Here is a 16,230-nt window from a genome sequence, read left to right on the forward strand (position 1 = left end):
TGAGGGTGGTGGTGGTGTAAACGAACACTTTCATACTACTCAAAAGATTGGGAATAAATACGTAAATAAATAGTTTTATAATAGATCTATGTTTATAGTCATGTTTGAATTGTTTGGTTTTCCGTTTCATTTTTGTATATTTTTGTATTGCTTTATTCATTAAAATCAGAAAAACAACACACGAGAGAGAGAGAGAGAGAGAGAGAGAGAGTTGTTCTTGGGATGATCTGCTTTTATATTATAAATTACAAGGATAATATTAATCTTTAACTTGGTTCGGACGAAAGCAGTTTTGACAGTATGCAGTGTATCAAATGTGGATAATTCGAAAGGAGATATGTTACTAATTAACGGAATCAGTCAGTACGGTATCATACACGGTGTATAGCTTCGTAGTTAGTAATAAACATTGCATTGATCGGGATATTTTTGGCATTTTGAATGGAAGGGATAGCTAGTCTGATTCCCAGCTCCGTATGCTCTCTGTGTTGCACTCAGCTGAGTGCAACGCTGAGAGCATATGAAGCAGGGAACCAGACTAATGCACTGCGCGTCTATGACTTAGCCTGGTTCCCAGCCATGTAGTCTCTGCTCATAATTATGTCTAAAATTTCGAAATGGTCCAGTCTTTTCTTTGACTGTGTGGTATAGTCTCGAAAAAACATTAAAATATTTGTAAATTTGTTAATGTTGCTGGTCTTAAGATTATTCTCAACATATTCCAAATATATATTAATTTGATTTCGTTTTATTGAATTTGAAGGTTTTATATATTTAAATCTAATCTTGAGCACTAAACTTTACGCTTGTTCTGGACTATAGTAATACTGCTGGCTAGTACTATTTTTAGATAGACCTTGTGATTTTGAGAAGGCCAACAACTTATGTCAGCTGATTAACCGGTTAAAGAAGAAAGAAGGAAGACATGACACAAACAGAGAAAAGTCCGTTACTTAAAGAGAAACATGCATCCGAAGTGGAAGAGGAACTTACAGGGTGTGGTCGATCACTCGCCTGTAACCCCCACCGATTCCTCCACAGATATCTCATCCTCATCATCATGTGTTTTCTGAGTTTTGGTAAAGCTATCTCTACAGAGAGGGAGAGATGAGTGTTAAGATGCATATATGTTATAACTGATTAGCAGCAAAATGCAATTTAACGTTTCTCCCTCTCTCTCTCTCTCTCTCTCTCTCTCTTCGGCAGTCAGGTTTATTTGTCATACAACGTAAGATGTATCACATTATGTTGTGTTGGTATTGTAGGACTAACATGTTTATCTGTGAAACAATATAAGTTTGGAACTTACTTAGGTAAGAAATAATCAGTCTTGAATAGGGACTTGTATATCGGAGGTTCACACAAACAAGACCCTGGGTAGAAATCCTATATTTATTTTGTAAAAAGTGTCCATAAAGATTATAAAATGTAGATTATTTTTGTATCCTGTTTAATGCATTAAATTTAATATTGGTTAATGTAGAACCTATCTGGATTAAAATTGTACATAATATTTCTCTTTCTTTCTCACAAGATTAACTTCTGTGTTTGTTAATACCATATATGTTAAGATTAAACACATTTCTTCTGTAAAATTGGCACTATCAAATTTAGATATTTTTCAGAACATGAAGTACAATTTTTAATTTGAATGCTTCTTTGCATTGAATTTAATACTTTGGGGTTTTAACTAACTTTAATATTCGCAAATTGCTTATGATGGTAATTATTTCTTAATTATCAGGTGATGAAATTGAAGCTAACAAGCCTGCATTTTGCTAGTTACAATTCTGAAATATTAGTAATGTAGAATGTTTGTAGTGGTGAATATTACACTTATCAAAAGTTTGCTAGTTCTGAAAAGATTGATTTCAATCCCTGACTGAGTAAAAAGTTTATATGCTATACCAGTATTTCCTTTTACCCTCATTTGCACTTCAGAGACCACCCCCACATTTTTAATTTGACCTTCCAGTTTTGATACCAAAGTTTGTTTTTTACTCAGTCTGACTCCCAATTTTAACACCAAGGAGACTTTTACTCTCAGTCTTACATCCCTAGAGGATACACTGTATACCAGGTAATGTGCTTTCATCAAAGGAAACTTATTTCATAAATACACTAATGTGGTTCATCAATGTCTTATGAAACTATAGAATTTGCACACTTTGCCATTTGTCTGTATGAACGCTCTGATGGCCTAGTGGTTAGAGCATCAGCCTTGGATGCGGGAGGTCGTGGGTTCGATCCCCGGCCGAGTCATACCAAAGACTTACAAAAATGGTACTAAAAGCTGCCTCGCTCGGTGCTTAGCATTAAGAAGTTAGTGTTAAGACTTGTTTGCCTAGTGTCAGGATAATGTGACTGGGTGGGACATTATGCTACATGTCTACGGCATGATGCCCCAGTGCTAGACATCACTATAAACTGCCACACTGCAGACATCGTAGTGATATGACTGAAAAATTGTTACAGCTACGTTAAAAATCCAAGTCACATACACATTTGTTTTGTACCCCACTACTAACTTAAAAAACAAATGGCATCAAGGATAAAAAAAATGCACAAAACTTAGTCATTTCATTCATCAATTTGTAATTTCTAACCTGACTGTCCTAGTGGGGTCCCAAGCATTGTCAACTTGTTGGCATTTGAATAAAACAAGAGTTTCTTTTTATGGTCATCATATTTGCATGGGCAATTCTATCTTTTAAAGCAACAAAGTGATGTAGTTCACTGTCTTTGATAATCTCAATTCTGTAAGTGAACACAAATATACAAGAGTTCTTCCATTTTATTTGTTCAGTTTCTTTTATAAGTATTAAAATATCTATATTGTAAATATTAAATGCAGGTGATACAGATTTTACTGAAATGGACTATTCTAGAAACCAGAAAAGGACAGTGAGCAATGTGTCAGCTTGTTTACATTAAGTGCTTTCGTTTAGTTTATAACGTGACTAAGTTGACAGTATTAAGGATGCCCTGGTGACAGGTTAGAAACTATAAATTGATGAATGAAATGATTAAGTTTCATGCATTTTTTATATCTATGATGCCTTTTGTTTTTAAAATCAGTAGGGATGTACAAACAAATGGGAGAGTGTATGAATACTATTGCTTGCATTGATCCCTCACAGGATACTTGATTTGATGATTGATATATAACAGAACCAGTGATAGAAAGAAGAACCAGTGGACTTTGCAATAGAAAACGTTATTGAGTAAATTGCTGTGTTATCCTCTTTGTGTATTACTGATTGTTTATGAAACAGAGTTATTAATAATGTTAGAAAGTGTTTGGGAGTTGAATCCAACTTGAAATGAAATCCATAGCACTTTTTATATTTTTATATGCTTCATAACTCAGCATAGGTTTTGGATTGCCCACTGAATAGTGTGGATATGGAGGATGCGAGGGGTTATTTGTCCACTACATAAGGGTGGATACCCGCCATATCTGACAGCTCAAGCTATCAGGCCCAAAAGATGGGTGTTTTCCGGTTGGTTGACTATCTGTGTTTTTGTTCCTGACACTAGCACTTTATTCCCCATGGTATATAAAAAGGGTTCCTGAAATTGATTTGTGCATCTAATTGCGCCAGTTTTGCTTGAAGTGCTTAACAGATTATATTTACTAATCATTATAATAAATATTCAATGTTAAAAACCCCTACCTACCTAACCTAATTTAAAACCAGTGCATTAGGATACCAGTGGTTTTTTTTGGCCGTAAATCAGTCTGGTGGAACTCCATCATAGACTTGATTGCAGATTTAGTGTGCCATTGCCATTTCTAGCTGATTTTGTTGCATTCACACTGCAAGATGACACTGTAAACAAATAGGTGAAAATGCAGATACATTCAACACCATCATGAAGGTGTCAATTTCATATCTTTACCTCACACATTATAGTAGTAACATTGATAGTGGTATTTATCATTGGTCTTCCTGTCTTTATAGGAATATTGTTACAACTCTATGGTGTTGAACTAAGTAACAGAAAAGAGTGAATACCTACAAGTTTTTTAAAGTTAAAAAAATAATTTATTTCTCTTGAATTGAAAGTGAACATTTACAATGAAATTACAGTATTGTGAATTAAATCCCAAACAGTCTTAAAAGGTCTATCACAAGTCCACATGTATAGAGTATTCCAAATGAATTCCATTGGTGTTCATTATTGAATGTGCTGATGTGCCGTCATTTATATAATCCAAAATGTCCTTGAATGAATTCATATTAATCCTAGATAATGATTTAGACCAAAACTGTATTAATGAGCACTCTGTTATTCCAATAATTTAAATAAATAAATTAAATCCTATTAACTGAAACACAACTAAAATTGACTCCACTATACTGATGTTAAGATATGGAATGAGTAATTCTGAAGTAAACGTTGAAAAAGCTAAGACCAATAAAATAGCCAGGATGATCGTCATTTTCCATAAAATTCATAAACAACTTGTAGAACATTTGTAAGTTCTAAAAAAACCCACAAAAGCTAGACCTTAACATTAGCAATTGTAGACTTGTTTACCTGCAAGTAATAATGATCTGAAATTAAAATATAAAATCATAGACAAATATTAGCAATATAGTATGTTGTACAAGACAAGAGTCAGGTAGGATGTAAACTCAATTACTGACCAAGGTCAACCACACAATATAGATATACATAACTTATAATCATGAACAAAAGCCAGCACACAATACAAATTAAATATACATAACAATATACACAGACAAATGTGAGTAATAGAAAATTACCATGTTCAAATTTCTTGGATAACTGCCAACACCTGCCTCATTACAGCAGGCATCAGAATACTTCTGTTATTGATATTTCATAAAAGTGGTTGTTGTACTTATTATTAATTTGTCACAGTTTCCCTTTAGTTTACATACTGTTTCCCCAAGTCACTTGGAACAACATACTGACAGCAGTATACATATAAAAAATGAAAGCCCCATCATATCACAAACACATTAGATATTCATGTAAAATAGTTATCCGTTATTTTATTTGTCCTTTAAAAAAAGTTTTGAAAAGTATCAAGTATAATTAAATTTACCAAATTGAAAACTATATATACTTCCTTACGAGTCATACTGCAAACTGCACAGACTGAGATCTGCCTTCGCATAATGTGCCAATCTGGTTCTGTGCAGTTTATTTGGAGTAATCATTAAAACAAACAATATAGACCCTGATCTGCAGGCGCATTATGCTTCCATGGCCTAGTGGTTAGAGCATCCTTCTCAATGCATGCAGTTGCATTTTCGAACCTTGGCAGAGTCATACCAAGACATACCAAGACATAAAAAATGGTACTAACAGCTGCCTTGCTAAGTGCTCAGCATTGAGAATTGACAGGTTAGTGTTAGCACTGGTCGGCCAGGTGTCAGGATAATGTGACTGGAAGGGACATGTTTGTGGCATGATGCCCCAGTGCTAGACATCACAATAAACAACCACACTGCCGACATCATAGCTATATGACTGAAAATTTGTTAAATTGTTAAAGGTACATTAAAAATCCAAATCAAAGACACACACACACACACACACAACAGCAGCTTAGGATCTTTGTTGTTTGCAGTTTGACTTATTATGAGTCAGTATATGCCGGAGTTGTCAGAAACGTGGTAATATCATACATGTAGTATGAGACATAATGACATATGTCAGAATTCCTCAAAAGTTTATTAAATAAGAATAATGTAGCATCTTAATTTAAATATAAGAAAATGATGCACGAACTTTGCTGGAAAATTTTCCTCTGTTGCATTACCCGTGGACTTAAAAACTAACATTGATTATTTGAGAATGTGGCAATTTTTAAACATGTAGAATTTATCTGCATTGTATTGATAGCTCTGCTCTATCAGTAGCAGTTTATGTCATTAATGAAGTTATTGTCTTTGTTACTTTTATCCATGGGGCCCCGAGTGGCCGAGTGGTCTAAAACGCTCACCGTTACGGATCACTGCCATCTCACCTGTCTGCGTGAGTTCGAGTCTCAGCCTCGGCTAACGCTAGTACATGAGAAAGTCTGCCAGTAGCTTCTCGTGGGTCGGTGGTTCTTCCTGGGGTTTTCCAGGGTTCTTCCTCCACCAATTATGCTGGCCGCCATGTATAGCCTATCTTGTGCTGAAAAATGGCGTTAAACCCTAAAACAACAACATCAACATCACGTTTGAATGAATCTATCATCAGTCAGCATTCTTACTTTGAAGTCATCCACCATACATACTACCTTCTTGCCTTGAGTAAACAGTGGTCCATCAGGAAGTATATGGAATACTGGTTGGCACCTTTGATGCCAAGGTTTCAATGATACTATAGTTCTGATGTTTCCAAAAATAAAGTGAAACGCAGACTGAAAATGACAACCATATAATGTAACTATTTGTTTGTGAAAAAATGAATTTGGACTTGAAATATGGACTGAGGAATGCAGTGAGGTTAAGATATTTTAATGTTTACTTGGTTTATAGTGGTATGTAAATCTAACCAAATAAAGGGATATTTTCGGTTTCTGTAGCCAGTTACTTTCAAGAGATTTGCAGCTGCTTAACAGTAATTGGAGGACAGGAGAATGGGCTGTCTTTGGGAAAGAGTAATGTAATTCCCTCAGAGGACAGGAGAATGGGTTGTCTTTGGGAAAGAGTAATGTAATTCCCTCAGGACAGGAGAATGGGCCATCTTTGGGAAAGAGTAATGTAATTCCCTCAGAGGACAGGAGAATGGGCCATCTTTGGGAAAGAGTAATGTAATTCCCTCAGAGGACAGGAGAATGGGCCATCTTTGGGAAAAAGTAATGTAATTCCCTCAGAGGACAGGAGAATGGGCCATCTTTGGGAAAAAGTAATGTAATTCCCTCAGAGGACAGGAGAATGGGCCATCTTTGGGAAAAAGTAATGTAATTCCCTCAGAGGACAGGAGAATGGGTCGTCTTTGGGAAAGAGTAATGTAATTCCCTCAGAGGACAAGAGAATGGGTCATCTTTGGGAAAGAGTAATGTACTTCCCTCAGAGGACAGGAGAATGGGCCATCTTTGGGAAAGAGTAATGTAATTCCCTCAGAGGACAGGAGAATGGGTCGTCTTTGGGAAAGAGTAATGTAATTCCCTCAGAGGACAGGAGAATGGGCCATCTTTGGAAAGAGTAATGTAATTCCCTCAGAGGACAAGAGAATGGGCCATCTTTGGGAAAGAGTAATGTAATTCCCTCAGATCATACCTATTCTCCTAATGTATTGGGTAATGTACGTGAGGAAGAAACCAATATTTGGAGTAAAGCTTGTTACTTTCATAATTCTTGCCTAATAATACGGGTACAGCCTTCCCAAGGTTACAGGTACAGCCTCCCGAATGTTACATGTGCAGCGTCCCCATGGTTACGTTTTTAAATCTAGTAGAATGTGCATATCATGCATCTCCTTTTGTGAGATGGAGGTTGTACTTGTTTTTCTTAATTAATGGAATACTTGTTGCTACAAAGCAATCTAATTTGACAAATTCAGAACTAAAGATTTTAATACTTTCTCATAATAAACAAATCCTTATTTCCTTTATATATATATATATATATATATATATATATATATATATATATATATACCACTCCCTCGATAACTCACGCCCTGATAACTTGCGAGCCCGCTTATAACACAGGGTCAGGCATGGATCCCATTTATTAAGCTAGAAAATAGCCCCAAAATTGATCCCTATTTGTTGAACTTGAAGAACATTGCGCTCAAATTTGGTAACAGAAACTTTGATGTATTGCTCGTTTTATCATCTAAAACAGTAGATAGGACCTGGAAATTTTAATCAACACTGAAATATCAAATTTAAAAATAGGTCATACAGTTTTTTTACATTTTCTTTCCAAATGACTTTCTTTGTACACCGCATTTAATGATATGAAAGGAAATTTTGATCAATGAAAATGTCACTTACGCCAAGTGGAGGCAGTACTTTAATAAATAAATACAAATAAGATTTTAAAAAATTATCAATTGAAATTTCTAGTTCTATCTTTTAGTTCCTTTTAAGTGTAATTGTCATAAATGCAATGTGTCCTCTTGTAAGTAAACGTACAATGCGTCAATCTACCATAACAGATATGTCCGTGAGCATTTCTCTGAGAACCTAATTTAAGTGCTGACCGTGTTTTGATAACTGATTTCCGGAAGTATTTATTGTATTGGTGCACTGAATTAAAAGCTGGCCTCCTTTGTATCAAGTTAATTATATCTTTCGAATCAAAATAAAGGAGGTGGAATAAAAGAAAAGTTAAAAGGCACGAAAATCATATAAACTTCACATCTAGCGGCCCCGGTCGAATGTCAGGTGAACTCTATTCGATCAATCAAACACTTATAAATGTTATTGTTTATGTAACTTGAACTACTTAAACTACCATAAATTAACCGACTTTTTCATAACTGATCAAAGATAACAAGGCAGCCAAGCAAAATAAATGCTTCGTAAAAAAAAAAAAGAGAGCTTGATTTCACTAGTACAGACCATTGTGGGCACGTGAGTTTCAGAGAATTCTTGAACTGGCATGTAGAGATGTCCTCAAGGATGATAAGAAGTTTCATTATTACTTTCAATGAAATCACAACATCAGTATTGTACTAATTGAGCAATACAAAAATTGAGTTTCAACATAGACGATTATCTCACGAAATAAATGTCGCGAGTTTTTAAAAAAAAGGAATCTTGTTTGGTGGTGTATCAACAGTTAGTCTAGTTCCCTGCTCTGGGGACTTCCGGTTTGGCAGGCTAATATTAAACACCACTACAGGAACTGGACTCATCAAAAAAACAAAAAGCAGTGACATAATGCACAGATTTATTTTGAGTAAACATGATGGTTGTTGAAACCAGTTGAAACGAACTTTCATATGTTGTACATTTTGAAAATAAATGTTATTTAAACAGAATAATGAACAACTTCATTAGTAAAAGTGCATTATTAAAAATTATTATCAATGTGATTGTAAAATGAGGATTCAGTCAATAAACAGCCCAGTTCCCTAATGCCGCCCCCCCCCCCCACGGTTTTCTCACCCCTTGCTTATAGTGCGGTCTATGTTTGTGGACCCCGTTGTGCACGAGTTATTGAGGGAGCGATATATATATATATATATATATATATATGTATGTATGTATGTGAGTGTGTGTTCCATTGCTCTTTTATTAAAGTATTCAAATTTAAATGTATTATTTTTAAAACTCTGAGTATTTGAAATAAAAGCATAATATGGTTAAAGTTTTCTTACTTGATTATCATGTAAATAAGTATATTAGTATTGCCTATAATTTTTCATATAATATGCTATTTTTTAGGGTATAATTAACTGTTGGAAATGATATACAGTTAAACCTGCTACAAGCAACCTCTGCTATGAGCAGTCTGTTGTCATTTTTACCACAGTCGTAATGCATGGATTGATTTTATTATATAAATGCACTATCATGCGCAACCACCTGCTGAACATGACGAATGAATGACCACGATGTCTTGGCAAAATACGTATTTTAAATGCAATGAAGAACTGCATCATAAAATAGGGATAAACACCACCAACCTTTATTTAATCCTTTTCAACTATGACCACTTACACTGTTCTAAAACAAAAAGGGCCAGCTACCGATTTCTGAAATTTTATGCCTGTAGTGCAGCAGCAACCTCTTGAATAGCAAAGGCTGTTCTAATAAAATCAAACATAATGGCTACTGGGTTGTAAATTTTTCAAGTCCAGCATTTAGAGACATTTCTTATAGACCATAAACCAGGCTAATGTACATGTCACAAACTGAAATTGTAGTGCCTAAGTCAAGGTAGTGGTTGCATACATTGTTTGTCTTTGGAGTCAGTTTGTATTGCCTGGGTGTGAATGAAGTCTTTGTCTATAAAACCAGTAAGTGAGAATTTTATTTCCTTGGATTTGAATGATAGTGTTAAAGGCTTCTGTTGTTTGTAGCTTACATCGCACATACCAATCCTTCGTCTATTTTAAGTTGGTGCAGCTGATTACATCCTTACTTTTTGAGTTAATCCCTTTAGATTGTCTATAGATTTTGTTTCAGAATAAATGATTCTGTTTCTGGGTGAGATGATTGTTCCTTTTTATTTCATTCATTGGTTTATACAATGTACATAATATAGAGCTTTCATACTTCCCAATGTCTGGTCAAAACAGTCCTTACAGTCAATATTACAACTGAGCACTGATAATGTTATCACCTAACACCATAATAACTATCAGAACCTCCAACTAAAAAGAGACAAATTTTAGAACTGGAGAAAATAATTAGTGTTTTTGAAAGAAGTGGAAAAGAGGTAACCACTTACAAAATAATGGATTTAACCTTTGTAAAAATATTTTTAGGGTGTTATAAAGGACAAGAAGCAAATTAGAACTGATTTTATTTGCTAATACAATGTCATGTGATCTTTAAATATAAATATGATCCATGTTTACTGATAGAAGCATATCTTTATTGCTAGATAATTTTGTTTTCAGATGAGTGCATTCAATATTTTAGATAGCTCTATTAATAAAGAATAGAATATATGTACAGTGATTGGTTATTTTCTTTAAATAGTGAAGAAATTCTACTTCTTTTTGTACAGACCTGTTTTGAGAGACCACCTGTCTTGAGATTCAACATGAGAGTCTATTTTTATTGTCAGGATAGACAGTCCCTTCAGACAGAATTTACTGTAGCATTTATTTTAGTTTCTTTAGATTTGAATGGTACTGTATGTACTCGATTATAAGATGACCCCAACTGCAAACTGCACAGGCCCAGATCTGCCCTCACATAATGCTTGTTTTTTATTAGTAGTTGGTAGAAAAACAGCATAGACCCTGCTTTGCAGGGGCATTATGATGCAGATCAGGATCTTTGTTTTTGCAATTTTAATCTATGTATTAGGGAGTATAAACAGTATTAATGTATAAGAAAACTTCTGGGTACCAAAATTTGAAGGACAAGCACTATATGATTTTTATGGTGTATAAAACAGTAAGAGTAGAAATATGACAGAAAGTAAAGTTATTCTCGATTTTTCATCTTTCAGGGAGCTATTTCTGCTACGACAACCCAGCTGCTCTTCAGGATAACATGATTCGTGACCTTGGCCTTTCTGAGAGCCAGTTCATGGCATTTTATTCCTGGTACTCCTGGCCAAATGTCATCCTCTGTTTTTTTGGTGGGTTTCTGATTGACCGAATGCTTGGTGTCCGATTAGGAGCAATTGTCTTCAGTTTCTTTGTTACTGCTGGACAGGTAGATTGAATTCCTAGATACTTTTATTATTTTATATTTTCCTGTTTATATAAATCTGATAAGTCAGTGTATTAGTATGTGAAATAAAACATCCATTGAGGCTCTGTTTGCGATACCTATGCCGATTATGTCATCTGTTGTTATTGAAGGTGTTATATTGCTGTTAGTAAGGAAGTGTGATTACTGTGATGTATTTTGTAAGTTGTTATTCCTGCCAGATATTAATGTTTACAAAAGATTTCATACCTACTTGGCTGTCAGTCATGCATAGTAGTCCCGCTTCATGCCGTCTCATCAGTCTAGCACTGTTTAATGCCATATGTTGACCAAACTATAAGAGGCACGTTTACTTGCTGACTGATTAGAAAACATAAGTTATCCAAGGAAGAGACAACAGAAACACCGCCCTGATGGCCTAGTGGTTAGAGCGCCCGCCTCGGATGCGGGAGGTCGTGGGTTCGATCCCCAGCCAAGTCATACCAAAGACTTATAAAAAATGGTACTAACGGCTGCCTCGCTTGGCTTTCAGCATTAAGAGGTAAGTGTTAGGACTAGTCAACCTGGTGTCAGGATAATGTGTCTGGGTGGGACATCATGCTACATGTCTGCGGCATGATGCCCAAGTGCTAGACATCACTATAAACTGCCACATTGTGGACATCATTGACATATGACTGAAACATTGTTAATGCTATGTTAAAAATCCAAATCACATCACATCACATCACAAGACTGATGGCAAACAAGTGGTTACTTTGTTAAGCATTGAAATTGTTGATTTTGTTACGTATATTTGATTTACTTGTATCTGATTTAATATATTTTTTTTTCAATTTAATTGTTTGTCAGTTTTAAATTTTTATTTTTTTTATTACATGCTATTGTAATGTAAAATTATTGTTTGGAGATGATTTTTCAGAAAATAGTTTGACCTTGACTGTTTGTTTTATAAATGCCAGGTGTTGATCTAAATCCTGACCTTTTTCAATTTTTTAGCAACCACGTAAACAAGTTCTAATTTATTTTAAAATGATTGGTTGTTGTCAGGGTCATGATGGGACTTCGTGTTTAAGATGAAAACAATTTTTTATGTATTTTATTTTTTAGAGTAAAATGATTGGCTTTTGTCAGGGTCACACTGGGTGTACGTGACCTTTAACAAGTACTAATTTCTATAAGCTTCCAAGACGTGATTACATGACCCCCTGTTTACGTTTAGAATACGATATAACCTATGTTTTGGAGAATTATTCTTAGTAGACGCTGGGATGTTAAACTGGAAGTTGTATGTTGTGCTCTTTGGAGTTATTTCAAATTACTTTTCTGGAAAATATGTGTGCTTATGTGAGATTCTTAATCAAAGACAGTTCTAATAAGAATTTTATTTAAATTTCCAAAACTGGAGTGATAATTCTTGTTTCTACAAGGAACTGTAGAATTCAACATTACTGATTTCACCATATGTCATCGTTTTCCATCTTGGATTCTTCATCAGGATTCGAACTTGAAATCAGTTGAACATTTTGTTATTAGGACTTCAAAAATTTTATTCTTGGATTATTTTGGATTTGATTCTTTAAAACCATAAGTTCATATTTTTTTTTATTTTTAGAGAATGTTTTCAGGGAAATAAATTATTGTATTTTTTTAAAGCTTGTTCTTTTCACTCTTTCTTGTGTTACTGTTTATTTGAGCCTAAACACATGACATAAGAATTTCAGTTCATGAATTTGGGCTTTTTGCTGAAATGTTAACTTGCTTTATAGTAAATTAAATTGTTATTTTCAGATAATATTTGCACTGGGAGGAGTTCTGAATGTGTACTGGTTGATGTGTCTTGGAAGATTTGTCTTTGGGTTTGTATATCGTCTTTTCCATTGTTTCTAATAGTAATATATGTAGGCGATGTTAATACTGGGTGTATTTCATAGTTTGGTACCAAAAACATCATATTATAATGAGGGGCAAAGCCACGAGTTAAAATATATTGTTTATGGTACTACAAGAAAAGGAAAAGAATTTTGTTTTTAATTGAGTAGCAAAATTGCTCCAGTATTGAAGTTTAGAGGATTCAACTCACTATTTGGCACAACACATTCACCCCCACCCCCTTTTCATAAATTCACTTTACTTTCATTGCCATATACATGACTTGAGAATTTGGTACGATTGGGCTGACCTGTTGTAGTAAATTACTTATTCATCATTTTGTAAACTATTTGACCTTATCTGAAAACAATGCAAGTCAGATTCAGCAATGCATCACAGTGGGTTTGCATTGTTGTCAAGGAAGTACGTGGAAATAATTTCAGAGATATGCAAATGGTGTCTGGTCATTTTTCTTTTTCAAAGATTAATTTCCATGTCTGAAATGTAAGGCAGTTTCTATTTATTTGTTTTAGCTCAACAAGGCACTCCTTTTTGTTGCTGCATGTACAACTTTGTGGGCAGACACAATCAAGCATCACATGGCATAGTGGGAAATCTTATATTTGCACATGTGAAAATAGAAGGATATATTTTTCACATTTGAAAATATAGGGATGAGAAAAATGTGAAAATTGTTTTGCCAATAAGTCTATATTTTGCACTAAAGTATATACAAAATTGAAATGTTTTCCACAAGAGGAGTCACATTCATTACCAATCTAACTGAAATTATTATTTTATGACCTAAATTCAGTCAGTTTTACTTGAACTAGTTAAAAAATTCAAGTACCTTTGCAACTCCTTGATCAAATGTTTGGTAATATATTCCTCTCCTTACTGCTTTTCTGTATAGCCATAGTTTAATATGTTGAAATGCCTGACAACAAATTGAGATCAAAATGACAATTCTTTCAAAACTAATTTCAAACCTTTTTTAGTCAATCTCAGCTCAAGCAGTCATGTCAAAGTTCCTACAACATAATATGTGCTCATTATATTGAAACTGTTCTTCCTAAGAGAAGCTGGACAAGAGTTTTCTATTTTGTTTCTTACAAAGAAAAGTAAATCCTGATATTGTGGATCCATTGACTTCATCAAATTTTAAATTCATGGTCTGGTTTAAAAGATGTTAGTATTTAATTTAGAGGACTTTTTTTTTTTTTAAAAGAAGAGTGGGTATATATTGATGTCTTCAAAGCAAATAGAAGGTAGAGGCTGTTGTCTCTTTTGAGGGAACATGACATCCTACCATTGTGCCAGCCATATGCATCAATAAGTTGCCTCCTCCAGAAACATGCTTTCATGATAGTTCCCAGCACAGCACAACTTGCTGATCATTCATGCCATGCTGGCAGCACTTATTGTTATACATATCCAGCCACCCTTTCCATTTCACCACAACACTTACCATCTCAGCCCATTACATTTTGAATATGGCAGAGCCACCTTTGCTTGCCTGTTCAATTGGCAGGTTCCACACCACACCAGTTGGTGATGGACCATCAGATATATGTATATATATATATATATATATATATATATATATATATATATTCCCTATTTCTTGTTATTTCAGAATTGGAGGAGAGTCCCTAGCAGTTGCCCAAAACACTTATGCCGTGAAATGGTTCCAAGGGAGAGAGCTAAACATGGTTTTTGGTCTACAACTCAGCTTCTCAAGAGTGGTAAGTGCCAAAATCCTGTAAGTAAGCATATTTCAATAATGATGAGCACATAGCCTTGTAAGTTTATGAACAAAAGCAACTGCATTAACTCTCCATCTCAAATCTTTTTGGTGCCTATTACACCCCCTACCATCTCCATCCCCATTCAATCCCAGAATCATCCTCATACAGTGATCCAAGGAAGATGATGCAAAATCTGTTGCATATATGATGCAACATCCTGCTAAGCATACATACATAAAGTTTGGTCAGAAAATATTTAAAAATGTAATTGTAATTTAAATTGTTGCTATCTGATCTTTGAAACATTCTAAGGCCCCCCCCCCGGGTTGGAAGCCAAGGATATCACCACCGTTGAAGATGGTTACTTCAAGGATAAAATAACTAACATTATTAACAGATGGTTACTTCAAGGATAATGTAACTAACATTACTGGTAGATGGTTACTCTAAGGATAATGCAACTAATATTACTGACAGATGTTTTTTCCAAGGGATAATGTTACTGACAGATGGTTACTCCATGGGTAGTGTAACTAACATTACTGACAGATGGCTATTCCAAGTATAATGGAACTAACATTACTGGCACATGGTTACTCCAGGGATAATGTTACTGACAGATGGCTGCGCCAAGGATGATGTAATATTCCTGACAAATGGTTATGCCAGGGATAATGTAACTAACATTACTGACAGATGGTTACACCAAGGATAATGTAGCTAATACTACTGACAGATGGAATGTACCAAAATATCTTAGATCCTTTTTTAAAATCCATGGAGATAATTTTCAGAGTGTCATCTTAGTATATAAGATTTTGATAAGTAAGGTATTATAGAGGACTGACAGTGTCATCTTAATACATAAGGCTTTGATAAGTAATTTATTATAGAGGACTGTCTATGTCATCTTAATACATAAAGCTTTGATAAGTAATTTATTATAGAGGACTGTCTATGTCATCTTAATACATAAGGCTTTGATAAGTAATTTATTATAGAGGACTGTCTATGTCATCTTAATACATAAGGCTTTGATAAGTAATTTATTATAGAGGACTGTCTATGTCATCTTAATACATAAGGCTTTGATAAGTAATTTATTACAGAGGACTGTCTATGTCATCTTAATACATAAGGCTTTGATAAGTAAGGTATTATAGAGGATTGTCAGTGTGTCATCTTAATACATAAGGCTTTGATAAGTAATGTATTATAGTAGACTGTCAGTGTCTTCTTAAGACATAAGGATTTGATAATTAAGGTATTGTAGAGGTCTGTCGGAGTGTCATC

At 34.5% G+C, this 16,230-nt stretch overlaps 1 protein-coding gene across 1 annotated transcript in view; it reads left to right on the plus strand.

The window, feature by feature from the left end:
- The first annotated feature begins 829 nt into the window (after nt 1-829).
- LOC149769841 (lysosomal dipeptide transporter MFSD1-like) overlaps nt 830-16,230 on the plus strand; it is a 51,766-nt gene continuing 36,365 nt past the window's right edge. Inside the window, exons 1-4 of the mRNA XM_089949759.1 lie at nt 830-1,079; nt 11,112-11,320; nt 13,109-13,176; nt 14,826-14,934. Of these exons, the coding sequence (XP_089805885.1) occupies nt 926-1,079; nt 11,112-11,320; nt 13,109-13,176; nt 14,826-14,934 (540 nt within the window). The 5' untranslated portion in view covers nt 830-925. The remainder of the gene's footprint in view (nt 1,080-11,111; nt 11,321-13,108; nt 13,177-14,825; nt 14,935-16,230) is intronic.

The sequence above is a fragment of the Sinohyriopsis cumingii genome, unplaced genomic scaffold, assembly GCF_028554795.1.
Source record: "Sinohyriopsis cumingii isolate HCF-2022 unplaced genomic scaffold, ASM2855479v2 utg003239l, whole genome shotgun sequence".
Classification (NCBI taxonomy): Eukaryota; Metazoa; Mollusca; class Bivalvia; order Unionida; family Unionidae; genus Sinohyriopsis; species Sinohyriopsis cumingii.